This window comes from Python bivittatus, unplaced genomic scaffold (assembly GCF_059951505.1).
Source record: "Python bivittatus isolate LINGU-HERP-01145 unplaced genomic scaffold, Pbiv_v1 ctg000580_np1212, whole genome shotgun sequence".
NCBI lineage: Eukaryota > Metazoa > Chordata > Lepidosauria > Squamata > Pythonidae > Python > Python bivittatus.
The window spans coordinates 1,319,504-1,347,241 of NW_028277087.1; the positions used below are offsets into that span (position 1 = coordinate 1,319,504).

At 45.2% G+C, this 27,738-nt stretch overlaps 1 protein-coding gene and 1 long non-coding RNA gene across 2 annotated transcripts; one reads left to right on the plus strand and one right to left on the minus strand.

Moving 5' to 3' along the window:
• The first annotated feature begins 223 nt into the window (after positions 1-223).
• On the plus strand, positions 224-27,738 carry STAP2 (signal transducing adaptor family member 2). The gene is made up of 14 exons (XM_015890986.3): positions 224-295; positions 415-584; positions 1,594-1,665; positions 3,464-3,595; positions 7,753-7,809; positions 10,409-10,536; positions 14,920-15,051; positions 15,753-15,822; positions 17,925-18,027; positions 18,927-18,998; positions 20,451-20,621; positions 22,690-22,776; positions 24,420-24,506; positions 26,434-27,738. The coding sequence occupies exons 2-14, from the start codon at positions 489-491 to the stop codon at positions 26,490-26,492; spliced, it is 1,266 nt and encodes a 421-aa protein (XP_015746472.1). The 5' UTR covers positions 224-295; positions 415-488; the 3' UTR covers positions 26,493-27,738.
• Positions 17,719-19,479, minus strand: LOC112542799 (uncharacterized). The gene is made up of 2 exons (XR_003086386.2): positions 19,350-19,479; positions 17,719-18,062 (listed from the first exon to the last, which is right to left on the minus strand). It is a non-coding gene; the product is annotated as an uncharacterized LOC112542799 (long non-coding RNA).

Consider the following 27,738-nt stretch of genomic DNA (forward strand, 5'->3'; position numbering starts at 1 on the left):
ACATGTTGCACCCCTGGATTTCCAAAACTGCACAAACAGACTGCTTGAAAGGAGCTCTCTGCACTTTCTCAGAGGACCATGCTCCTCTTCTCCCCTTTCTTCTCCTACGTTAGGAAACCGAACCTCGCTGGGGGGGCAGGGCCGGATGGGGACCAAGACCCCCGGCGCGGGTGAATCAGAAAGGGCTGGATTAACCGGCTGCCCTTGGCACGAAAGCCAGCCGCATTCTTTCTCCTTGCGAGCTCCAGCAGGGATGAACCAGCTGGCAAGGCTCCGGCCCGTTCTCCTGTCCAAGGTCCGACTGCCCAGGGGCACCAGCCAAGGGGAGGGCCCTGGGGAAATTTCAGGTGCCTGCGAGCCCAGGAAGAGGCCATCCCTCCTGGTGAATTTATTGCCATTTGCTTCCTGGTGCAGCACCCCCAGCTCGGCAGGAGAGAGAGCGAGGGAGTCCGTCCACCGCCAGCCTCTGCCCGGAGTGCCAGGAAGGGATGGCCACGCTGCGCCCCCGGCCCACCAAAGCCAAGCCCGCTCCACCCCCCCATTACTACGAGGGCTTCTTGGAGAAGAAGAATCCGTGGGACCAGGTACCCCCCCTCTGGGCTGCTTGGAGAAAGGAAACAGGAGCGAGGGGGGCCAGAGGCTCTTTCGGGCTGTGCACATCTGGGGGGCAAATGCAGTTGCTTCCGCCCAGGTTGCTGAGCGCCGATAATCGGGGCAGGGTCCAAACTCTAATGGGGGGGCAGAGCAGCCTGGCGCCAGCCGTCAGGAACCAACACAGCAGCTGTCAGAAAACTCAGCGCTCCTCCAAGTCTGCTCCTCGGATGGGGGTCAGCCCCCAAACTATTTGTTGCTGGCCCCCGAGAAGAGATAAGAATAGAATGTGAGAAAGTGGAGAAACTTTGCTGGACGTTTGATCCGGCGCTCGGTGTCATTTGAGGGCCCTAAAAAAATTGGGCTGGCATTTTGTAGGTCTTGAGTTCTGTTTTTTCCCCTTTTGTTTTTCCAATTGTTCCTGTTTATGGTCTTTTACGAAAGGGTCAGGCCGTGAAAATCCGTCCCCTGTTCCAGCTGCTTGGGAGGGGCTGAAGGAGAAACGTGGATGCTCTGGGCAAAGATGTTTGGGGGGCCCCGCGAGAATCAGTCTGTTATGGGGCAGTTCTCCCCAGCCTTTTACACGGAGGAGTCGCGGTTCAAGCTACGGTTCAGGATCGGAAACGATCCGATGGACTCGTCTTTTTAACGAAGCCATCAGAGACGTTTGTTCGAATGGAAACTCCAAGACTAATTCAGCGTTTGGGGGGCTTTCAGTTTGCTCCTGCGTCCTGGGCGGTGGGTTTCGATGGACCAAATCTAACCCAGGGGAAACAGCTGGGGTTGGAGGTGGCGAAAAGAAAATATGGAGATTAAGTGGGCATTTTTTCTCTCAGAGGCTGCAGCAGAGCCCATCCTGGCTCTATCCATCAGTCGCTGGCTGCAGGGGGGTCCAAAAAGTCAAGATGGTGGGCGAGACTGTGGGATCCAAGCCCCTCCCCTTGGAAGTGCCTTTGAAGTCAGCCCCTTGTATTTGTTCGCCTTGTCTCTTTACCCTAACAGGATTTTAAGAAATACTGGGCTGGTCTGTGGGGCTCTACTCTGTATTTCTACAACACCAGCAGAGAAAATCAGGTAACTGTTGCGTGGTGTGCAAAGCATCGCAAAAGGGTCCTGCTCTCTCTAAGGGGGATCTCCATATTTTTGTGCTGATGTGAATGGGACCAGAAGCAAAAAACCAGAGGTTATCATTCTGTTTGGGGTCATTCCAGATGTGGACTTATTTGTGTGTGGATTTGATCCATCTCTACCCCACTTTTCTCAGGAGATTCCAGGGGACATGCATGGAAACTCCCCATACTTTACAACAACCCTGTGAGGTAGGCTGGGCAGGGAAAGAGGGAGAGGCAAAGTAAAACAGTGAGTGGGAACTTGAACCCAGAACTTCCAACCTCTGCACCTTAATCACTAACCTGGCTTTTAGCACACACCCTGTCATTTTTTAGGAATTCAGTGCCCACCCACCCAAATAGCTCCCTGAAAAATAAATCCAAAAGGCAGCAAATGTTGGCTGCCAGTTTAGAAAAGAAAAATGGAAAAATATGGTGGAATGGAGTAAACCAATCTTTCTAAAACCCAAACTCTATTTAGATGTTTCCCTGTAATTCTATGCCCTACCTAAAAAAAAAATTGGGGGGTTGCTTTTTACTGTTTTTATTGAACAAACCTGTTTGTTTTATTAACAAACATTACCAAGTATCTAAATTAACATAAATTTATTCCACAGTTCAACTCTGAGCTATGTATATTCTCTTCTATTGTAATCCCTGCTTATCTGGGTGTTGGCCGCTGGAGAGGATCCGATCTGGTCTTTGGGTTTTCTTCTTAGCTTTTTTACTGTCTCTTTTGAACGGTGTGTAAATGTAGTTTCTCTCTATGTGTCTATGAGTCATGTACAACGTCCAGTGTAAGGACTGAAGCAGCCACTGTGTAGGACAGACGGGCAGAAGGCTAGCAGAGCGCATCCATGAACACCAACCAGCAGTCAGAAGACACAGTGAAAACTCCTTAATCTCACAACCCATGGACAGACTCAACCATAGTTTCAACTGGGAAACTGTCAGTTGCTTAGACCAAGCTAAATCCAAAAATGCAAGGGAATTCTTGGAAGCCTGGCATTCAGACAAGGCAGCCATCCATAGACACATAGAGATAAACCACACTTACACCCCATTCAAAAGAGACAATTAAAAAACGCTAAGAAGGAAGTGAAAAGACCAGAACGCCTCCTCTCCACCAACCAACACCCAGATAAGCAGGGATTAACACCAGACAAACAACCAAGCAGAAAACAATATCCCAATCAAGGAACTACCAAGGGGAAAACCATACCCCCACCAATACTGGCAGGGCAAGCTACTGTATATAAACAGGGAGAAAACCCCACACCCCTTTGCACTGATGTCACCTAGTCGGGTAATGAAACGTCTCCAAGCAAACAACCCAGCTCAGAGAGCACCAAGGACTCTTGCAATCAACACCCAGATAAGCAGGGATTAACACCCGACAAACAATCAGATAAATTAAGCAGAGGGCTAAAGAACCTAATACATTTGGGGCAATAAATTAGTGGTAGATAATTTCCTTTCCATGCCTAAAGTCCTGGATTCAAATCCTTGGCATCTCTAGTAAAAAAAAAAAAATCACGCAAAAGACCCTCCTTTGTTTGAAACTGCTGCTAGGCAGAAAAACATTTGTGGGGCTCATGAACAATTTGATCTAGCAGAAGCCAACATCCTACGTTTCAAAAGAGGGCCAGCTGGAGTGGGAGTGAGAAGGAAGAAAGCTAGCCACGTAGGCTGACTTGGATAACTGCAATCCGGAGGACCAGAAGCTTGGAAACTGACTTTTATGCACCCTTCCTCACCCCCAGTATATTGAGAAAATTGATCTGACTAACTTGGTCTCCCTGGCTGATGACAACTGTCCAGGAACTGTGGCTTCCAGGTCTACAGACCAGCCAGGCTTGACTCTGAAGATGAAGAACCAAGAAGTGAAGTTAAGGGTAATGTATTTTCTTCCATGTTAAATTCTGCGTATGAGGGCATTACCCCATTGGTCAGTTAGCAACCTTATTCTTCCCCCAGACCTTTGCACGAGGATAGTAAGTTCCCAGCTGAAGGGTGACAGTATATTTCAGTTCTGATTCCCATTTTATTCTCTTCGTGGGTTTTAAGGGTACATGTTGTTTTCCGTGTTTCTTGGTTGATTGTTTTCTCACCCTCTCACTCTCTTTGTGTGTGCGTGTGTGTGTGTGTGTGTGTGTGTGCATGCACACATGGGTGTACTGCCCAGGGTCACTTTGTCTGAGTTGGGCAGCCATATAAATATGATAAACAAGTAAACAAACATTCAGCAGATAAATCAGCATAAGAATAGTTTTCCAAAGCAAGAAGATTAGGAGCCATTGTGATGTTTGATGTTGATTATGCGCCATCAAGTTGGTGCCAACTGTTTGCAACCAGAGAGACGAGTCTCTCCAGGAAGACCTGCCCCCAGCCTGGTCCTTCAGGTCTCCCAAGGGTGCCCCCATCGCCCCATGGCTGAGTCCCTCCCCCTGGCTGGTGGTCCTCCTCTTCTCCTCTTTCCTTCCTCCTTTCCCAGCATCAGAGCCTCCTCCAGAGAGCTGCTGGGTCTTCGCATGATGGGTGTGAAGTAGGATGATTGGAGCCTGGTCATTGGTGCCTCGTGTGAGAATCGGGGCTGATGTGGTCAATGATCCATCCGTTCACTTCTGGGAGCTGAAGCCCGTAGGTCTAAAAGGGGCAGAGGTTGAGAAACACCGCTCTGGTCACATCTAGTTCTGACCAGTTACATAAACTATCCCGAAGATTTCTATGAAAGTTGGCTGGATATTTTATTTTTTAAGTTCTGCTTGGGGGTTGGATTATTATCGAGGATTAGAGCTACTGGATCCAGACCATAATTAGAATCATACCGACTATCATAGGGTTGAAGGACCTCGGAGGTCATTTAGTCCAACCCTCGGCCCAGGACAAGAATCTTAGATAGCAATGCATTGTTTTCCGTATCCTTTTCTGCCATCTAGCAGGGATCTAGCAGCCAAGTTATGGTACCTCTACTTTATTTTTTCCTTTTCCTCTGTCTTTGATATGCTTTTAAATTGGTTTTTGATGTACTGTTCTGCAGTATGCATTTCTGTTCAGGAAACTACTTCTAAATGATTATTTGCTTGAGTTTCATGAGGCTCACTTCTTGCAATTATTTATTTTTATTTATATATCAAATTCATCACTGCCCATCGCGTTGAAACAACTCTGGGCGGTTTGCAGCAGAGATAAAATCAATTAAAATACAATATAAAAACAATCTTAATAATAAATAAATTCCAAGAACGATGGAGAATTGGCAAATAACTCAGGGAGTGTCATCCGGGTGCCAGCCACCCCCACGATTGATTACAGCTCTTGTCGCCCCATGCAAGCTGACAGAGCCAGGTCTTAAGTCCTTTCCGGAAAGCCGGGAGGGTTGGGCCCCACTGCACATCTGGGGGGAGAATATTCCAAAGGGTAGGGGCAACCCGCTGACAGGGTCTGCAACAGTTTGCCTCACCAAGATGCCCAGCATAGGTCCGTGAGTATTGCTGAGAATTAATAAGTAAAATATTGTACTATATCTGGTGTTCAGTGATAGACAGCCTCTGAACTTGGAGGCTCAAACCAGGCAGCATGTGGTTTGCATGCAACCCCCCCAAAGAATCTCCAGTTTAAGGGATTGGAGGCAAGGGGAGAGAGGAAGCCTCAGGACTGTTACCAAAAGACTAGGCAACTTCATGGCTGGGTTCAGACGACATATTAAACTGTAAATCCAGATCAACAAGTCATATAATACATAATGCCCAGACAAAACTTAGGATGGCTTTACACAGCATGCTGAGATCAGAATGGTGTTTCTACGGTACCTTGAACCTTAAGCTATACAACTTGTTTGAGTCAATCTAGCATTTTGCACCTTTAGCAAGTGTCCTTCTAACAGCAAATTCAAGTGGAGTCGGCCAACATGATTACAGCCCAAGTGAAACAGGCCTGAGGTCCTGATATGCTTGACAGAACCTGAGATTTGCAGAAAGAGAAACCTGAGTCAAAGATTCCTCTCCCTTTCAAAACCCATCCTCCACAACTCAGTATGGGTTGAGTAGTCACAGAATGATGGGTGGGGGAGGGGAGGCAAGGAGAGGGAGACGGAAAGAGGGAAGGAAAAGACTCAGATAATAGAATAGGATTTAAGGAGTCAGATAATAGAAAGGAAAGGAAAGGAGTGAAATCATATTAAAGGGTAAAGTAGGGCAGGATAAGGATACGCAGAACTGACTGGCTGGAAAAATGAATAGGAGGACCCCACATGGCAACATTTTATTGCATCTCCCACTTGTCTTGACCGCTGCTGGAATCTACTGTCCTCCATAAATGTGTCTCACCTATTCCCCAAAAGCCCTCTAAGTGGCATTCCCTGTGACAGGGAGTTCTGCCAGTGGATTGAGCCTTATGGGTCAGCCCTTTGAGGTAGACCCGGTCAGGGAACAGACCCCACAAGAAATACTAGACTTTGCTGATAGAGGCTGCAATAACAGAATATGGAAAGCCTGACAGTGCCTCCCCTCCCCTCCCTTTTATACCAAAGAGAGTCAAGGAGGGGCAATCTTGAGTTTCTTTCTCACGCCTTCCTGTTTTCCTGGGGTAAATTCATGCTTTGCTAATGGTTGTTGCCTGTTTTCTTCAAGGCCATCTCTGTACCCCTCATGACTGTGGGACAAAGGCCTTCCTTCCATCTGTTCTGACCACTCACTTACGATGTAACTCATTTCTTCTTCCATGTTCAAACTCGGCTATTGCAAACAGGGTGACATTGCACAAGCCTGTTGTCCTGAGGTAGTATTTATTGATTTATTGATTCTCATGGGGCGCTGGCTTAGTTCCCAGGATTTAGCAAACAAAACCTGGGGAGTTCTAAGGGTAACAGCACAGTTATCTGGAGATCTTTAGGTTGAACAGACCTAAAGCAAGAAAGGTGACAGGGTGGAGAATTCATGGAACTTGAAAAATGAAGCCTGAACCACAGTCTTGCCACCTGGGTGATATTTGTAGCTTCAGTTGCATGGTGGGCTTCTTCCACCATCTTGTCTTTTTTGACAGACACATTCAAGTCTGAGGTTTGGCATGTTGTATGAGCTCTTTTGAGCATGAAACTGAGCCAACTCAGGGAGGCAGTGAAGGACAGGAAGGCCTGGCACAATATGGTCCATGGGGTCACGAAGAGTCGGACACGACTTAACGACTGAACAAAAACAAAAATTTGCTCTTTGGTGCCATGTAGACCTTAACAAGAATAGTTAAGAGAGACCATGGCTTAACAGAATCTAGGAACCCAGATTTTCCTTTGGTTTTCTTCCTCTCTTGCTTCCTCTGCTCAAGCAGACTGGCCAAGGAAGATCAACTGGAAGAGGTGGGCTCTTGAAATCGGGCAAAAGGCTGATTTGAATCTGCCCCACTCTGGCTGGATGAAGGAGTAACCGTGATTGGATTTATTTCCCCAAATCTGGCAATCTCAAAATGCATTGTCAGTCAGTTCCCAGGATCCTGGGAGCCGGAAGTCCAACAGAGTGTGGTTGAAAAGGCTGGATTAATGTAGAATCTAAATGACAACAAAACAAAATTAATTCTAGAACTGTGGAAGGTCATCACTGGAAGGTCTCAAGCTAAGATTGGACATCCATCTGTCTGAGGTGGTCTGAGGAGTCCTGCTGTGGGCAGGCGGTTGGACTAGAAGACCTCCAAGGTCCTTCCAGCCCTATGACTCTATGATTCCATGACCTCCAAGGTCTCTTCCAACCCCATGACTCTGATTCCATGATCTCTAAGATCCCTTCCAGTCCTATGACTCTATGGTTCCATGGCCTCCAAGGCCCCTTCCAACCCTGTGACTGATTCCATGACCTCCCTTCCAACCTGAATCGATGGTTCCATGACTCCAAGGTCCCTTCCATTCCTATGACTCTATGATTCCATGACCTCCCTTCCAACCCTATGACTCTGTGGTTCCATGACCTCCAAGGTCCCTTCCAACCCTATGATTCTATGATTCCTTGATTCTAATCTTTGCATAACTCTTATGCTGTGCGTGGGCTTTATTTTTCCTTTATAGATGGAAAGCCTGGAACATCTGGAAATGTGGAAAGGTTTTATACTCACAATGGTTGAGGTAGGTATTCTTTATTCTCTCCCAGCCTTCTTAAGAAACGAAATGATTCTAGAATGTCTCGCGTGTACTTATTTTAAATAGGTAGAAGAAAGGCAGGACATCAAATTAAATTAATTGGCCCTGGAGCAATTTGGAATCATCAGCTGTCAAGAAGCACCACCTTTAAAGGCGTGCCAGCAAGAAGGAATGACAGGATTAACTTGAGCTGAATGTGGCAAGATGAGAGTGATTTGCCACCGCCTCCTGCCAGGATTTTAAAATTTATTTTAGTTTCACTTTCCTTAGTAGTGGGGCAGAACTATGATAAAAAAAAAAACCATAATTTTTTTTTAAATCTATTAATAAAAGATACTCACTTTCATTTGCAATGGGCCATTAACCTACCAGGTTTCTGTGCATAACTTCCTCTAGTAAGAGATTAGTATGTTTTGAGCTTTTAATGCAAAATTCCAGCATGTTTTAAATGTCATGTTCCATTGATTTTGAAGGGCATTATTTTGATACACAATTTTATATTCTATATATACACAATTTTATATTTTATATATATACAGTATATATATGCTTCACATAATGTATAACCATACCTGTCTATTTTATTTCTAAAGGGTTAACTTGCTTTTGCTTTGTAAAGAGCACTGGTTTCTTCCCCCCCCCCTTATCTCTTTGCTGAATGCCCGATTGTCTTCGAATAAGCAATTAGCTGAGTACAAGCTGTTTGTTGTACCAAGTTTGCAACAGTTGTGGGGCCCTACATTCTAGAGATAAGAAAAATCTTGTATGCCATTCTCTTGGTAACCAGAAGAAAAAGTTACATTTAAGTTTACCTTCCTAAGAACCACCTTTCACTTGCTCAGACCGTCCCAAAAATCCCTTGTATGGGTATGAGGGGATGTACTATCTGATTACAGATTTAAATGTCTATAAAGCCTCAGATGTTTGTTTTGTGAGGGGTGGTTCCATCAACATCTCTTGTTAATGTGTTGATTGGGGTCACCCAGCTGTGTCTTGATCAAAATACATCTGTTATCTTAAAGAAGCCTCGTCTCAAGTCTCTTTATTTGGCTTTATTGAGACTTGGGAAATAAAAGGTGCCATACAATTTAATTGCCCTAATTTTTTTTTTAAAGGAGCTACCGTATCCCTGTTTATTTGCAGCTTGCAGAAAAGTATACTCACTTTCTGATACATTTTTCCTGTACAGATGTAGCAAGTTTTGCAAATCTGCTCCCATAGAAATCAGTCCTTCCTCCCTTGCTCTCCTTTCTTTCTTTCTTTCTTTCTTTCTTTCTTTCTTTCTTTCTTTATTTATTTATTTATTTATTTATTTCTCCTTCCTTCCTTCCTTCCTCCCTCCCTCCCTCCCTTCCTTCCTTCCTTCCTTCCTCCCTCCCTCCCTCCCTCCCTCCCTTCCTTCCTTCCTTCCTTCCTTCCTTCCTTCCTTCCTTCCTCCCTTCCTTCCTTCCTTCCCTCCTTTCCTTCCTTCCTTCCTTCCTTCCTTCCTCCCTCCCTCCCTCCCTCCCTCCCTCCCTTCCTTCCTTCCTTCCTTCCTTCCTTCCTTCCTTTCCTTCCTTCCTTCCTTCCTTCCTTCCTTCCTTCCTTCCTCCCTCCCTCCCTCCCTCCCTCCCTCCCTCCCTTCCTTCTTTCCTTCCTTCCTTCCCTCCTTTCCTTCCTTCCTTCCTTCCTTCCTTCCTTCCCTCCTTTCCTTCCTTCCTTCCTTCCTTCCTTCCTTCCTTCCTTCCTTCCTTCCTTCCTCCCTCCCTCCCTCCCTCCCTTCCTTCTTTCCTTCCTTCCTTCCTTCCCTCCTTTCCTCCCTTCCTTCCGTCCGTCCTTCCTTCCTTCCTTCCTTCCTCCCTCCCTCCCTTTCCCCTCCCTCCCTCCCTTCCTTCCTTCCCTCCTTTCCTTCCTTCCTTCCTTCCTTCCTTCCTTCCTTCCTTCCTTCCCTCCCTCCCTCCCTCCCTCCTTCCTTCCTTCCTTCCTTCCTTCCTTCCTTCCTTCCTTCCTTCCTTCCTTCCTTCCTTCCTTCCTCCCTCCCTCCCTCCCCTCCCTCCCTTCCTTCCTTCCTTCCTTCCCTCCTTTCCTTCCTTCCTCCCTTCCTTCCTTCCTTCCTTCCTTCCCTCCCTCCCTCCCTCCCTCCCTCCCTCCCTCCCTCCCTCCCTCCCTCCTTCCTTCCTTCCTTCCTTCCTTCCTTCCTTCCTTCCTTCCTTCCTTCCTTCCTTCCTTCTATATATATATTTATTGATAACTGTAACAACCACAAGATATGATAAAGTACAACCAAAAATACAGCAGTGCTAGTAAAATCAGAAAAAAATATTATAGGATAAATGTAAATGTAAATAAATAAAAAGGAAAGGGAAAAAATGGATATTCTGTAAATATTAATTACAATTTTGAATGTTAATGTTCCCAGCAGCATAGTTATTTGACTTCTCTTCAAAATTAAATATAATGGTTTCTTTTATAGCTTTTATATGAGCTCTTCAGTGTTCAGCCACCGACCTGGAGCAAACATTAAGGTGTTTTATAAACGTTTTTAAAACATAGATTCTACGTTGGGCACCCGCTGCTTTGTAAGCCAGTCTTCTGTTTTCCTTAGTTGAAGGTCCCGTCCTCTCTGGCTTTGCTGCCCGGACACTTCTACAGGCTGTCTGAAGCCCTGGAGATGGAGAAAGAGAGGCGGTCCAAGCTGGGCGTGACCGTTGAAAGGGAAGAGAAACTGCCCAGGTGAGTAGGCTGTGAGCTGCTCAGAGCCAACACTAAAAATAAGACCATATGCCTGCAGCTGGTAAGAGAGGACAACTGCCAGAAGGGACTTGCCTGCATGGGGGGACCATAGCAGTCGAAAACATCTTCTGCTTTGCATGGAGAAAGTCCCTGTTTCAAGGCCAAGCACTATAAGCAGAGGCATTTTTGGTGAAACCAAGGCCATGAAAGTCAGTACAGGTAGGTCTTGGTTCGTGTGGATAATGAATCCCACAGAATGGTTGCATCATTCAAATTCACACTATAGATAGTCCTCGCTTAAGGGCTACCCTGTTTAGCGACTGTTTAAAGTTACAACAGTGCTGAAAAAGTAACTTTATGACTAGTCCTCACACTTATGACCATCGCAGCATCCTCATGGTCACATGATTGAGATTCAGGTGCTCCACAACTGGAAGGTGTTTATGACCATCGCAGCGTCCCATAGTCACATGATCACCATTTGCACGATTCACATCCGGCTTCTGACAAGCAGAGTCAATGGAGAAGCCAGCGAGAAGTCACAAGTCACGATCATGTGATGCCTCACTTAGTGACCGCAGGAAAAGTGACAGCATAAGTCTGTCGTGGTCACATGATGTCTCACTTAATGACTCACTTAATGATCAAGTGGGAAGTGACATCATAAGTCTATTGTGGCTATGTGAAATTTTGCTTAGCGACCATCTTGCTTAGCAATGGAATTGCCAATCCCAATTGTGGTTGCTAAGTGAGAACTACCTGTATTTGAAGGGATATTTCTATGGGGAATAGAGTAATTGGTCCCAGCTGGATGGAAATAGGTAACGGAAATTTTGAAACATAAATTGTTATATCTTTATTAATGAAATAATGCAGTAAAAGATTAAAAGAATATACTTATGAATTAAATTTATTTTTAACAAAGTCATAGAAAGCGAAATCAAAACAAAAAAAATCTAAATATCTAAATAGGTCTCAGAAATATTTGAAATAAAAAATAAATCAAGGGATCAAAGGACAAGCTGGAGGATAAGCCCATATCCCAAGCGCACCTGCTCTCTCCTGTTTTCTTCTGTAGTTCTTCAAAATCAGCTCCTTCTTTTTTGAGCTTTCCTAGAACGGAACTTTCCTTTTCTCCATTTTGCACAAACAACGATTACCGTCTAAGACCCCAGCGACAACTGTGCATGTGTAAGCCTCAACTGCATGCACGCTAGCCTTGCATTCACTGAATTTTGGCTCACATGAAACACAACCTGGTATCAATTTATAAATCACACTAAATTGAATATCGCACTATTTGAACTCACACTAATTGCGACCTACCTGTACTGACTTTATTGGAAAGCTCTAGTAACAGAACCTTGCACATCTGAGTATGCTTCTCCCCTCCTTCCCGTTAACTTTGTGTGAACTAAGGAGGGGCTTGTCAGAGGCACTTTCTCAAATGACTTTCTTGGCCCGGGCTCAAGCCCCGCTTATCTGGCCGTTGGCTCGGTAGCAGCTCTTCCTTCTCTCCTTCAAGGCCATTCTCTCTCCCATCTATATAGGTAGAACAGGCAGGTATCAAGTGGAGGAAAAATCAGTTCTGTCTCTCAGAATCTGGGAAGGTGGACAAAGAGTCCGATCTGGAATACAGTAGCTTTCTGTATCCATTTCTCGGACTAAAAAGAAGGGCTTTTTAAGGAATGGTTTAAGGAATTTTGGGACTCAGTGCAACACCTAGTTTGGAAACTGTCCTTCCCCCCTCCCCAATACACACAGTGCTGAGGAATTAATATGGATTTGTTTATTAGATGTCTATCCTGCCTTTCCATCAGAAGCTCTATGTGGCCTACACAGTGCTCTCTCTTCCAATTTTTCTGCAGTATTTCAACCTTGTGAGACAGGCTGGGCTGAAAGGGAGAGGAATTGGCCCAAAGACACCCAGCGACTTTCAGTGGCTGAGAGTGAACTTGAACTCAGGCCTCCTGAGTGCCAATCCCCCACCTTAATTACTACATCACCCTGGATCTCAATATTGCAAAGGGATATTTTAGAATATGGGTTTAGTGCTCTTTCAGAAGAGCATTACACCCGTGTTCTGAAGCAACCCATCGAACAGATCATGGGGTTAGTTTTGAAAGAAAGAATGGCTAAACTTAAAGAGTGGCTGCAGTGCTCTTTCAGAAGAACATTGGAACCATGTTTCAAGGTAGCCAAACCAACAGGAGATAGGCACAGAGAGCTTCTTCACCTATGACTTGTTGGTCACAGGCCCTGAAGAGGGGTGTGGGGTGAAGCAGAAGGGAATGATCAACAGTGAGCAAGCTCCATCCTGAACAGGAATGGCAGCACTGGGGGGACCTCCAGGGGAGGTATGGCTAACTAAACATGTCTCTGAAAGAGCGGAGATGATAACCGCAGCAAAGACCGAAGAACCAGCGAGTAGACCGGTTCTTCAGAACCTCTCTGGACAAGGAGAGGGTGGGAGATTACCCATGTGCTCTGGACAGCTGCTCCTCACAAGGAGACTGCAGGAAAGCGGTCTCCCGTGAATTTGAGCGCTGGGAGACTAAAGGATCAGCCATCATGCTTACAGCTGCAGTGGAGCCTTTTAAAGGACACTGGGTTCGCTAACCTCTCTTTCTAATCACTTTCGGAAATTGTTTATTTAACTATTCTAAGGCTATTAGAGATCTTTGGAATGACAAGTTTGGAAAGCCACCTGGTGAGTTTTAACTTCCTTCTTAAACAAAAGAAAATTTAACAGTGTTTAAGGACTTAAAGAATTGGAAATAAATGGCAAAAAGCTAAATAAGATTTTGATCTAGGAAAATTATAAACAAATTAAGGGTCCAGACAAATTTGGAATGTGGAGACTTTTACTTTAAGATTTTGGAAATAATTAAATAAAACACATCGCTTTTTGTGGGAACCAAATTGTTTTGTCTATCTTAAGTCATAACAGAGAGCTGAGACTTTATGATTTCAGAAATTGGACACTTGGCTGGAATCTGTAGAGGGGACTAAAGGTTCCAGGCAGAAAAGGAAAAGGAAAAGCATAAACTTGTCTTTGTTTTTTCAGTTAGTATGGCGATTTACAAAATAACACAAAACGCTGTAACATTTGAAATACTTCAGGGAAATGGAGCCAGAAATTAGTAGTTGCAATGTCAGCAGTGTCAACAATGAAGTCTGCTTCCATGGATAGACTATGTCCAAAAGGTGCTAATGAAGGAATGACAGATGCAAAACAAATTTTACCTGATGCGGAAATAGTAGAAACAGAAATACTGAATAACAAAAAAAGTGTGGATTACAACATAGAGAAGGCAGTTAAAGTGGAAATACAAATGACAATCCAGATAAGGATTTTCTACTGGATACACAAAAGACGTTGTTTAAAGCTTTGAAAATCAAAGTGGAAATACAAACGATAAACCAAGAGAATGACCTGGATAACGACTTTTTACTGGATTTACAAAAGAGGTTTGCTAAAGCCTCAAAGAAGCCTTGGAGATGGGAAAAAGAAAAATGGAAGAGAGACCAAATCCTACAACAACATCTGAATGAATTAAAGATCAAGATTGTCAGAAGTAAAAGGAAGGAATATAAAGTTGGTTTGTTCGACCAAGGTTAAAATAAGACACGTTTCTATAAGACTCTGGTAACCCTTTACAGACTTTTTGCTGACACCAGGACTGAAAAGTTAATGATTTATGGATTTGCAAATAGATAAGGGATGGGTTATGGAAAGAAGAGATACTTGTTTGTAACCTTATAGAGGGTGAAGAGTTATCACGTTTGTTTATAACTGTTGTGATGAAAATCAGAAGCCACTTCATTATACATTTCTTTTTCTCTATTTCACTTTCTTCTTTTTCTTTCTTTACACTTTTTATTCTTCCTCTCTGCTTCTCTTTCTTTCACTGAGTTTAGTTTGTATTTCCTTTCACTGTTGTAATAAACATTTTCAATAACAATTATATTGAAACAAGAGGAACGGCAGTGTTGGGTTCTGTAATAGTCTGTGTCTGGCCATGGAGCTGAAACAGAGTAGGCAAAATGGTGGCCCCTGAATAATAAAATCACTAAAAAGAAAGGCTATCAAAAGCTCTTGACAGCAACAGCATAAAACCTATCACACATCTGTGGATCATACAGCTGGTAGCACCATCTTGGCTTCTGGATTTAAAGGTACCTTCCAAGGAGCACAGGTCTAACGCTCTCTAGTGACGGCGCTAGTCCTCTTCTCTGAACACATACTGTATCTAGCACGCTGTCAAAAGTGGAGAATAATCTCAAAGAAGAGAGAAAGAGAGGGAGAGAAAACAGCCATGTTATGAAATGAGAAAGAGAAGTGTTGCACGCTCTTAGGGCTCTGTTTTATTTCTACCCCAGCTGCTTCTTCGGGGTCTCCAGGGTGGAGGCGGTGGCCCTTCTGGAGCAGAATGAAAGCTACGGCAACATGTTGCTACGTCCCGGAAGAGACGGCAAAAGTTTCTCGCTGACCACTCGGCAGAATGTGGATGGGTGAGTGGGCAGGACAAGTGTCTGGCTTGGGGATGGGTGGAATCCTGCATCTCGCAGGTTTGTTTTCTTCTTGGGCTGTTAGCTCTCCTACTCATTTCCCCACATTTATTTTTTTATTACATTTTTACACCACCCGACTCCCAGCAACTCTGGGCAGTTCGTAGACAAAAACACAGAGAACAATAAAATACTACAATGTGCAAAAACAAGGAATTTTCTGTCTTGCAAGATCCTGTTAATATAATAAAGATAGAGCTGGTATTCCTGGTTTTGCTTCTCGTCTGGACTACCTCGAAGGGCTGAGATCAATCTTGCAAGACTGAAAGTCTTTCTCCCCTCCTCTCCTTTTGCTCTCTGAAAAACTCGGGAGGGTCCCTTCTGAGATGATTCCCACATCCCCTTTTCCTTCTGTGGGCTGAGACACCTTTTACACGCCGGTTGTCCCGTCTGCGGCTCTTCCTCCTGTCTCCCAAGGTCATTCCCACAGACCATGATAGCCAGGCAGCATGAAAATTGCATAAATAAATACAAGTCAATAAATAAATCCAGCTTTTTAATATGCTTGAATGTCAGGAGCTCGAATTTTGGATTGCCAACAATATACCTTGCCTGCTGACCAGGGAACCCCTGAATGAAATCACGCCCAGGGACCAGAATTAGGGGAAGACAGAGCTAGAATTCTGTTTTGTGCTCTTTTGCAGAACCGTGAGTATCAAGCACTATAAAATCAACCCTGTTGGTGGAGGATACATCATTGTTATGGAAAAGCCGGTAAGAGAGCCAAGGATAAGGAGGTATAGTAGGGTGATGAAGGCAGCCCAGGTTTTTAAGGAGAAATGATGAAAGGTGGTTCCATTACCCCAAATCCTGAAGAAAGAGTAGACCATGAATAGACATCTTTTCCAAGTTATTCATTTATTTTTATTTTTTTTAAATGGGCAATCTCCCCAGATTGCCAGTTCTCATGCAGGTGGGGACAAAAATGTCAAAATCTTGCATGCTGTCATCTGAAACCTTGCAAGATATGGCAACCTCACGAGATCTTAGGTAGGTTTTAAAAATTATTATTATTATTATTATTATTATTATTATTATTATTAATAATAATAATAATAATAATAATAATAAATGTGATTTAAAAATCACATGCCTTGGGTGAACACAGCTATCTGCTTCAGAGGGTATTATTATTGTTGTTGTTGTTGTTGTTATTAATATTATTAATAAATATTATAATTAATAATAATAATAATAATAATACCCTCTGAAGCAGATAACTGTGTTCACCCAAGGCATGTGATTTTTTTTTTTTCATAAATGGAACAGAAAGAACTTGGGATTTAGAGAGATCACCAACTTGATCTAAAAGGTTGTGTAAATTCAGATGCAAAGTATGTCACTGAAGTGGTCAAGAGTGTTATGTGAGCTAAAATGGGGCTGGATGGCCCCTGCCCTATGGAACATTCTCCCCCCAAAGTCAGGTTAGCTCCATCCGCTTTATCAGTCTGGAAGTCCCTCAAGACCTGGTTAGGCCATCAGGCTCGGGGTTCCCAAGAAACTGGAGACGTTCTTAGATGGCCCTGTTGTGGTTGATCTTGTACTCTCTCTGTGGGGTTGGTATATTTTAAATTTTTATAGCATTTTTTCCATTTTTAATAATGACTTTTATATTTTATAATGATTTTTTAAATATATTTATTTGCTTTTACTGGTGGTTGTATGCCGCCCAGAGTCGCTTCTTGTGAGATGGGTGGCCACATAAATGTGGCTTAATAAAGAAGTAAATAATAAAGAAACAGTGAATGGGTTCTGCAGCTGTGCACCAGGTCTGTGCAGTGTTTCAAGTACAATTCCCAAAAGGTACAGTAGAGAGAAAGGGTTACAACTCTTGAAAGCAGCCGTGCCCTGTCTCAGGATGATGCAGCTGCTTTTAAGAGTCGGCTGTATTACAATAGGATAGAAATGAAATAAATAATCAAATGAACAAACCAATAGATAGCACATTTAGCCAAGTTTTAACTTAAGTAAGATTTAGCGCCTGCTTTCACGCAACATGCTAAGCTGCGCTCATGTTATCATTGATTTGGGTTATTTTAGAGTGGGGAGCTTCACATGTTGTTCAAACCTAGCTCATTTTGGAAGTTTATAGGTAGTCCTTGACTTTTGACCATTTGTTTAACAACCGTACAGTTGTGATGGCACTGAAAGAAGTGACTTATGACCAGTCCTTGCACTTATGACCATCAGAGTGTCCCCAAGGTCACATGATCAAAATTTGGGCGCGTGGCAACCAGCATGTATTTACGACGGTTGCAGTATCCCAGGTCATGTGATTGCCATTTGCCACCTTCCCAGCCAGCTTCCGACAAGCAGTCAATGGGGGAAGCCAGATTCGCTTAATGACCAGGTGATTCACTTAACAACTGCAAGAAAAAAGTTTGTAAAATTGGGCACAACTCACTTAACAACCACATCACTTAGTGACAGAAGTTCTGATCCCAGTTGTGGTTGTAAGTCGAGGACTACCTGTATAGTTAAAATATGGTTCAGGTTCATTGTGTTTATGCAGCCAATATAAAGCAGTCCACGTATGCAATTTGTGGGAGGGAGACTCTGCTCATAAGTCATCGGGATTTAAGCAGTGCCCCCATTGATAAAATACATGCCAATATTTATTTCTTTATTTACTCATCACATTCCTATAGCCAGCAATACCAGCAAGGTCAGGAAAGCTTGCAGAAGTCAAAGGAAATGTCTTTTCTTCTGCGTAATGAAGGAACGGGTTGTGTCCGGGTGTGCGTTTATGTCCTCCCCTTGGCTTGCACCTGTGCGTGCCTGTTTGCATATGTGGCATACATTTCTTTCCTCGCCAGAATTACTGCTCCTCGCTCATGGCCGTGCTGGACTTCTTCATCACCAAGACCAATGGAATCCTCGTGCCGCTGAGCACTGAGATGATCTACGCCATGGCTCTGGGTGGGTCTCCCCCACATCTGGAAGTGTTTGGGTCGCTGGGGAGGAAACGGAAGGAATTAACCAGTCCAGTCCAGTCCCTTCCTACAGTCTCTACTGAGTTATTTTAATTCTCAAATTAATATCCCTCCATTCATATAGGAGCTCAAGGCCACGTATTCAGCACTTCCTTTTCTAATTTTTCCCCATAACAACAATCCTGTGAGGGGCTGAGAGGGATTGACTGGCCCAAAGTCAGCCAATGAGCTTCTGTGACTGAGAGGGGACTAGAAGTCAGGTCTCCTCACTCCTAGTCCAGCCCCTTCCCCACTACTCCGCCTCAAAACACGTGAGACCTTTAGAATCAAGCTCAAGTCCAACATCCCATTTGCCATTGAGATGAATAAACATCATGAGGACAGAATGAAAGCAACATCGCACTCTCATGTACAGGTCATCCTCATTTATCAACTGCCTCCTTTAGTGACTGTTCGCAGTTACGACAGTGATGAAAAAGTAACTTTGCAACCCATCCTCGCATTTACGACCTCTGTGGGTCTGTAAAGCAAAGGAAAGCTGAAGTCGGATCGTAGGCACAAGGGCGGTTTCACTTAGCAACTACTTCACTTAACGACTCAGTTGCCGGTCCTAAACGAGGATGACCTGTATAAGGAGAAGCTGCCTCTAAACATGGAGGCTCTACGGAACCATGTGTCCTAACAACCCTTAGCAAACGTCCGGGATTGCTATGCCGTTCAGATGTTCTTTCTCTTTTCTTAGCAAGAAAAGAAGTTCAGCACCAACAAATCAGTCAAGGAAGACCATGGCTTGGAGATACTACATGGTCTTTCTGCCTCCTCCATCTTGATCTCCTCAAACAGATCGTCCTCCAGGTCTTCTACTATGACTTGTTTGTTTTGCAGAGGTCATGGAGACGGATCAAGAAAGCGAAAGGAGCATCTCGGTGCCTGATGCCCCCCAACCACCTTCTAAAGGTACTTGGGTGCTAATTATGAGGCTCAGTTCTGGATCTAATCTGGATCATGAGATGCAGCTTCCCTTTTCCACCTTCTACTTCCAACTTCAAATTTGCATGCTAATGCTATGACACAACCCTCAATCCATGGCTAATAAATGATCAAGGTTTCTTTATCAAACTTGGAAAAAAATCTTTCTCAGTAAAGCAACTATTTGTGGAATCAGTCAGAGGTCCGGGTATCTCCCCAAATGTCACAGTTTGCAAAGTAAAATTCTTCTGCAAACCATGTCATTTTTCTAGACCTCAGTGGGGCGAACCATTTCCCTGATCGCTGTTTTTCTCTGCCCCTTTGTAAGTTGATTCCTACCTTCTGTGGAGTTAATTCACGATGCCAGCATAAAAACGAAGTAAATCAACCTTACTTTTCCCTTTTCACGTCCACTGCTTTCAAAGATCATCTTGAAAATCTCGATTCCAAAGGTTGTGGACTCTGCTCCCTTATTCCACGTGATTGCAGAGCAATTGAGTGGTGTTTACGGTTGGCACGCAGCTGGCACACAGAGGCAGGGGCATCTTCTGGCTCATTTGGCAGATATTTTCAAAAAAGTTTTTTTGCCGAGGGCCAGCTGTGCAAGTATATTTTCTTACCTTGCTCAGAAAGTTTCTCCAACAGTGTCACAGAACTTTCTTTGCCAAGGGCTAACTGCCCACACGCATCTTCTCAAGGGGCATGGCGAGTAGAAGGAGGGTAAGAGAGTTCATGGACTGGTCAGCTTGGCTGAAATCTGCCCACTGTCTGGACAAAGTCTCGTGAACGCTATTCAGAACCTTAACAGTGGTATAGAGGAAGCAGGCCAAACTATTTTCGTTTCATGTTTGAGAGTCACAACATGAGTAACAGTTGGGCTGAGTTGGAGAGATTCGCCTGGAAAGGGCCTGAGATGTGAACAGAAGAAAGGAGAATCCTGGAAACTTCAGAATGTGGAATTCTGCACTTTAACCCAACTTTCACGGTTCGATGACTGGAAATGAAGAAATACAGGTCTACCTAGTCAGCCTTTCCAAACCTGTGTGTTAATCTTGGTGGATCAAAAGATTCATCACCACCAGCAAGTGTGATGAAGGCTCACAGGTGCTATAAACCGCTATCCATAATCTCGGGTTCAAAAACTGGCTTCCAAGGATTTTTCGGGCCACCCTCTGTGGAGCAGATGGGAGAAGGGTTCGGATGAGGTCTTAATGGGTGACGCCAAGACCCATCCTCCCTTTGCCACCTGGGATCAATGAGGAGTCTCCAGGAAGCTCCTGGGGATGGGATGAAAGCAATGGGGCTCTCTAATCTTTAGGGATAGACTGCCTCTGGATAAGGAGGTTCCATTTAGCCCTGAGAACTCACAGCCATTGGAAACGTCTTCTGGGATCTGCAATTAACTTTCCATCTGAATTACGCCTTTCCATTTGCGTGCAGGTGATCTCATGGAAAAAAAGAGTGACTTCTCCCCAAATTGTCGACCATCCCCTCTTCCTCCTCTTCCACCAATCGTGCCCATCCCGCCTCCACGCCAGGCATCAGCACCCCTACCTGTGAATGTGTACGAGAAGGAAGATCCTCCACAGAAGACGTATATGAACGAAGAACGTAAGTTGAGAATGGTGGATCACGTGAATGGTATTACAGTCCCCTGTTGACCAACAGCCCTGACAGGTAGGCCAGGCTACGAGAGAGAGAGAGAGAGAGAGAGAGAGATTTTAGAACACAGCTGTTTGCAAGGGGTGTAAAAACAAGTCAAAATGGTAGTCATAACTGTGAAATTTAAGCACTACCCCAACATAATTCATTGGTATTTCAAAGGCTGTTTCCTGCCCGTATGGGCAGATCAGTGGTCTGACTTTGGATTACAGGTAGGTCACAATTAGTGTGAATAATGCAATATTCCAGTGTTCCTCAACCTTGGCCACTTTAAGAGGTGTGGACTTCAACTCCCATGCTGGCTGGGGAATTCTGGGAGTTGAAGTCCACACCTCTTAAAGTGGCCAAGGTTGAAAAACACTGCAATATTCAATTTCACGTGAAGTACAGTGGTACCTCTACTTACGAACGCCCCTACTTACGAATTTTTCGAGATACGATCAGCTCCGGCCCCAAAAATTTACCTCTACTTACGAACTCGCCTCAACTTACGAACCGGATCCGCGGCCATTTCCCGCCCATTCCACGTGGTCCGCAGCCATTTTCTGCCCGTTCCACGTGGTCCGTGGCCATTTTCTGCCCGTTCCACGTCGTCTGTGGCCATTTTTCCGCCCCTGACACGTGGTCCGCGGACGCCGGAACGGATTAACGGTAATTACATTGAACCTTATGGGAAAATTTACTTCGACTTGCGACCAACTCGATTTGCGATCAGAGTCATGGAACGGATTAAGTTCGTAAGTAGAGGTACCACTGTATACCAGGTTATGTTTAATGTGACCCCAAATTCAATGAATATGAGGCTAACACGGGAGCAATTGTGGTTGGGATTTTAGTCCCTGCTCATCTTCGTGGGTGCAAAATGGAGAAAGAGAAGATTTTCCGTCAGAGGAAAACAGTAGAAACTCAAAAGAGAAGAGCCTTGTTATTACATTAGGGCAGTGTTTCTCAACCTTGGCCGCTTTAAGCTGCATGGACTTCAACTCCCAGAATTCCCCAAGGCTGGCTGGGGAATTCTGGGAGTTGAAGTCCACACAGCTTAAAGCGGCCAAGGTTGAGAAACACCGCATTAGAGGAAAAATTTGATGTAATTGAAAGACATGAACGTGGTCATAGCAACACTAAAATAGGACGAGATGTTGGAATGCCTGAATCTACGGCGTGTAATATTATAAATATTACGCAGGGGAAGTAAAAGAAAAAGATAAAGTTGCACCAGCTTATTGTGGTTTGCAAATATCTACAAGGAGATTGAGAGACAATAAAGATGTTCTCATCAAGCTTACCTTTAAGAATGATATGATATTTAGACGTTTTTGGTTTTCTTTTGCTTTCTGTAACTACTCTGCGACTTTGTTAACCATAAATTGAAATTCTAAGCATATTCTTTTTATCCTTTGCGGCAATATTTCGTTAGTATACATATAACGTTAATTATGATACATATCAATTAGTATACATATAAATATCAATGTTTATGTTTATTTTTTTCATCAAGTGGGAACCAATTGCCCCTTTTTCTATAGAATGTCACTCCAAATAGTGCCGATTCGAGTAACGCGACCATTTCGTGGGATTCATTAACCACGCCAGTCGAGACCTGCCTGTCCATGGATGCTCAGATATGGCTGGGGCCAAAGCCCCATAGCAAAGGTTCCCCCATTTAATTCCTGCAACCGCCGGGGGAGAAAAAGCAACAGAAATAAATCTTGGATTCGGAGTGGACAGGACTGTCTCAGGAGCCCCAGATGTAGAGCTGGGTGGATCGGCTGATTATGTGCCATCAAGTCAATCTCGACTCTTAGCAGCCTGTCCCCACCCTGGTCCTTCAGCTCTTCCCACAGGGCTCCCCTCACTGCTATAACGGAGTCTGTCCCCCTGGCCACTGGTCCAGGGTGCTAATGAAATAGGGGAAGGTTGCAGCTGCTGTGTCTAAGGTAGACATTGTTTTTGTGAAAATGACGTCTTCTGCCATGAGAACTGAGCTGTGGCTTCCCTACTTTTCCACCTGGAACAGGAGGAGCGTGGGGTCAGGCTGGTGGCCAGGAAGCCAGGCGGGATGTTCCTTTACCCCTCAAGCCACCAAAGAAGCCGCCGAAGTCAGGTATGGTTTGGGGGACCTGTGCCATTGCGTGGAGACGTTATTTTCAGCCAGCCGTAGACGTGACAAGCTAGTTCCGTCTCTCCAGATGTGTTGGAGTTCAGGTCGTAGGAGGCAGCTCAGGAGATGGTATCCAAGGGGCCTTGAGCTATGAATCCTGGTCTCTCTCTCTCTTTTTTTAAAAAATAGGGATTCTAGTCCTCATGATTCTGCCAATTTAAATGAGAACATTGGATGTCATATGCTAAGGCAGATTATGGGCCGGGGGCAGGATCTCTGCTAAGCTTGAAGAGGACTAAGGCAAATATCTCTTTGTGGTCTTACTCTGCAGTTTGAATTTGGGGATACAGGTAGTCCTCGCTTAATGACCACAATAGGGACCAGAAAATTCATTGTTAAGTGGGGTGATTATCAAGTGAGTTGCGCCCAAGTTTATGACCTTTTTTGCAGTGGTCATTAAGTGAATCACCATGGCCGTTAAACGAATCACACGGTTATTAAGCAAATCATGCAGTTCCCCATTGATTTTTGCTTGCCGGAAGCCGGCTGGGAAGGTCGCAAATGGCCCTGGGACACTGCAACTGTCATAAGTGCAAGCTGGTTGCCAAATGCCTGGATCACAATCACGTGACTGCAGAGATGCTGCGACGGTTGTAAGTGCGAGGATTGGTTGTAAAAGTCCCCTTGTTCAACACTGTTGTAACTTCGAACAAATGGTTGTTAAGTGAGGATTACCTGTACTCCTGAGTGCACCGGAATAGGTCTGATTATATTTCAATTCCCACTAAACTCTAGCATGACTGAGAACCAGCCACACGGTTTGGCTGCACTCACATCGCATGTTTAAGCCAATCAGCTGCAAAGGCCAGTTTAGCCTAGCCTGGCGAGTAGTGAAGACTGGAGGAGGCCATTTCATTGAATGCTGGAATGGGAAGGTTGGAGGAGATCTCTAAGATCATCTAGTCCAACCCTCTGCCTAAGGCAGGGATCCACCACTACCGCATCCCCAACGGATGGTCCTCCAGGCTCAGCTTAAACATCTGTGTCCCCTGGAGAATGGGAATCTATTCTGAGCAAGGACTCTGAAGCCACCCGTTGTAACTTCGAAACGAAGAGGCCATATTGTAAGAAATAAATGGGGGACAGCTGAAAGTCAGCTCCCGGGCCTTTTAGAGAGCTTGTCAAGGGGGCAGGAAGGAAGGGCCTGCAGGTGAGCATCCATGCAAAAGCCACCGAAATGAGGACCAGAAATAACAGATGTAAATTGCAGTGACCCGGATTTCATTTCAATATGCAGAAAAACTTTCCCAAGGTAAGATCTGTCCAAGTGTTGAACAGGAGGCCGTAGGTTCTCCATCTCTGGAGGCTTTAAGGAGGAGGCTGGAGAGCCACCTCCCTGGTTGGATCGCTTTTCCTGCACCTGGCAGAGGGTTGGACTGGATGATCTTTGGGATCCCTTCCAACACCCCCCGTGATATCTTCGGGAACCTTGCCTCGGCAGGGCAGCCTTTGGCAGACCCCCTTATCCACCTGCACAAAACTCGCTTCTCTCTATTTATCGCACTCTGAAGTTGCCAGAGACCTGGCACGGCTGGCCCCAAAATGCTCCGTCTGCAAAGCGTCTTTGCTTTCTCCGTCTCCTAAAGGCAGCCTCCCGCATAGTAAATCTGCCCCCAAGCCTGGTGTGCAATCGGCCACCGAGGAGCCTCCGTTATCCAGAAGCCTCACCGGCGGTAAGTAAGTTTATTGCATATAAATCCACTCACGGGATTCTACCAATATGTAATTTATTTTGTTTAAGTGTTTATTTATTAACCCCATTTATATGGCCGCCCATCTCACAAAAAGCGACTCTGGGCGGCGTACGATAATCAGTAAAGCAACAAATACACGCCAGTACAAATCCATAGAAACGCTCATTATAAAAATATAAAAAGTCCTTATTAAGAAGAAAAACATTATCAAAAAATTGAAATATACACACTGCACGGAGAGAGTCAGAAGGTCAGCCACAGTGGAGCCATCTAAGGTTGTCTCCGGTTCCCTTGTGACATAACCAGGTCTTGAGGGACTTCTGAAACAATAGCAGTTAATCTTCCAGGCTGGCCTATGCCTGTTTCAGCTTCAAGTCCCTTTGCTCACTTTTGCTAAAGGATCTGGCCATTCTGGTAAGGCTTCTTTAATTTACAAAATTTAAAGTGGCACTCATCTATACGAGCCAAATTCAATAGCAGTTTTGTCCAGCCAGGGAAAAAAAGAGGGGGCCCCGACTCTTTGCAAGGGGTCAAAATGTGTAGGGCTCCGAGTCAACATTCGAAGGGCAAAACATGTAAACTCAATTATCTGTTGGCCTTTGAACGTAAAGGCAGGGAGGAGAGAGGCGCATGCCGACTTGCAAGATGGTTGTCAGCCCTTCGAGGTAGTCCAGACCAGGAAATTAAAGTTATCGATGCTAATGCTCCTTTATAAGGTTACCGTAACAGAATCTTGCCAGTCTGAATGCGCATCTCCCCTCCCTGACTTTACGATCAAGGGAACTAGGGAGGGTCCAGTCTGAGACGCTTTCTCAAATTACGTTCCTGCTCTGGACTCCCGTTTCTCTTATCTGACCATTGACTTGGTTGCGGCTCTTCCTCCTGTTCCTCAAGGGGATTCCCATAGCCCATTTACACAACCTTCGGTTTCTAGACGGACGTCTTTAACCACTATATCAAACAGGCCCTCCATTGATTAGATTTATTAGATTTCTATCTGGCCTTTGATACAAGAGTTCAAAGCAGCATAGAAAGGGCTCCCTCCCCTTATTTTCTGCACAACGACAACCTTGTGAGGCAGGATGCCCTGAAGAGGAGGGACTGGCCTGCAATCCCCCAGGGAGCTTTAGTGGTTAAGGGTGGATTTGAACCCGGGTCTCCTGTCTCCCAGCTCAGCACCTTCCCCAGTCCCCGCTCTGGCTCTTACAGAACAGCATCTTCAGGGGGTGTCAAGGGGGAGCAGAAGAACAAAAGCATCCGTGTGTGGTTGTGAGGCAGGCAGGACCCTTTCACGGATCAAACACCCCACACATCTAGGAATGGGGCAGAGCTTGCATTGCGCTGGTGCATTTGGATAAAAGCTGGGGAGGGCTGTCCACGGGGCATGGTCAAAAAACTCAAGATCCAGCCTCTAGGATTCATGCTCTGGGGGAGATGGGCGGCATATAAATTTAATAAAGAAAAGAAAAGAATAAAAGAAAAGAAAAGAAAAGAATAAAAAGAGAAAAGAATAAAAGAATAAAAGAAAATGGCTATGCCATCAAAGCCCCACCTGCATGATGCATCGTACAATCCCATCTAGATCTCCCCCTGAAAGTCAAACACAAGGGGGAAAATAGCTTAGGACAGGGTTCCTCAACCTTGGCCACTTTAAGACGGGTGGACTTCAACTCCCAGAATTCCCCAGCCAGCTTTGCTGGCTGGGGAATTCTGGGAGTTGAAGTCCACCCGTCTTAAAGTGGCCAAGGTTGGGGAACCCTGGCTTAGGAAGTCCAAAAATCACGCTTGACAGCTTTCCAGTTTGGGACTTCCATCAAGCTACTCCCGCTCTAACTAATTTCCGCACAGGGCCTTTTTGCTCCGCAGCCACGCTCCGGGCACGCTGCTGACGTGTTTCTCTTTGCAGAGATGACCAAGGAGCTGAAGCTCAAACTGCAGGAGCGGAGAGCCAGGTTAGGCAACTGAAAAGGTGGTGCCCGCCTTTAGCAGAGGATCAGCACGGAGACGAGGGAGGGCGGAACGAGCTGAACTCCCAGCAAATCCGCCTCTGGATCTCTCGGCCAGCCTCTCTGATTGCTCTCTTCGGCCAACCGGCTCTCCTGTTCCTGGGGAGGGGAATCTTCTGGGGTCCGATCAGAAAGCCCGCCTCGACCTGCCCTTGAGACCCTCTTTCTTAGCCACTGGCTGAGCTGCCGTGATGTCACAGCAGGTGCCCACCCTGCAGGAAAAGGGGGCAGTTAAGAGGCGGGTGGAAGGGGATCTGGGGAGAGTTACAAACAGTAGCATGAAGAACCAGTCGATCAGTCCTGGATCCTGTAAAGACTAAGTCCTGCACTCCTCAGGAGAGGAACCGCAAGAAGAACGTCACATGATGGGCCAGGTTCATCAGACAGATAATGGAGTCGAAAAAAGCCAGCTTTGGAGGAAGTAGGAGGAAGGAAGGGTGAGGATCAGTGGATGTACAGGGTCAAGGAGATCACTGGAATGTTTCTGGATGGATAAGCTACACGTTATGCCTATAAAGCTGCCAAATAAAGCCTTTGTCCACACAGTCGCCACCCCAACTCCACGGCATCTCACGGCGCACAAGAAGCTTTCTGCGAATTTGAAGGGGAAATAATCTCACGTGAAGCGGTCTTGTGTGATGTGCACCCAGAAGAAAGGCAAGCGACAAGGCTAACGGGAGTCAGTAGACCAGGGACCTAAAAAGCGGCCAATGTGGGACTGATTTACCCCCCAACTGTGATTGCACCCAACCTGCCTCAAATTTGTAGTTGCAAGCCTCTAAGTTTACATATGGAAATGGGGTCCTTTGCAGCCTATTCCAGCACAGGTTTACTCAGAAGTAAATCCCAGAGGGTGCGAGGGAGCTGGTTGGGTTGTACACCTTTCTTTCGTCTTCTTCTTAACATCTGGAATTTAGTCAAGGGCTGGAAGATTCCAGGGTGATGGTGGACTCATCCGAACAGTCGGGCAAGAATGCCTAGAATGTAAACAGGCACCCGTCGTCCACAAATAGCGACAGGTAACGATAAAGGGGAATCCGAGTCTCCTTTTCAGAGAGGTGGTGCAACAGGAGAGCTTGGAGGGTTTAGGAGCTGACTGGGTATAAATCCAGAAGAACCACCCCTCCCTTCTTGGCCAGGCTCTGTTGACTATCATAGATGGCTATTGCTTCCTGGAATGCAATAAAGAAATTTTTTTTAGTGCA

What these genes read in the sequence shown, in the direction of transcription:
- STAP2 (XM_015890986.3), top strand. Translation starts at nt 489, where the DNA reads ATGGCCACGCTGCGCCCCCGGCCCACCAAAGCCAAGCCCGCTCCACCC. An exon ending in TCATTGTTATGGAAAAGCCG is followed by an intron (nt 15,823 to 17,924) that starts GTAAGAGAGCCA and finishes TTTCCTCGCCAG; the next exon opens with AATTACTGCTCCTCGCTCAT. An exon ending in CCCCCAACCACCTTCTAAAG is followed by an intron (nt 18,999 to 20,450) that starts GTACTTGGGTGC and finishes ATTTGCGTGCAG; the next exon opens with GTGATCTCATGGAAAAAAAG.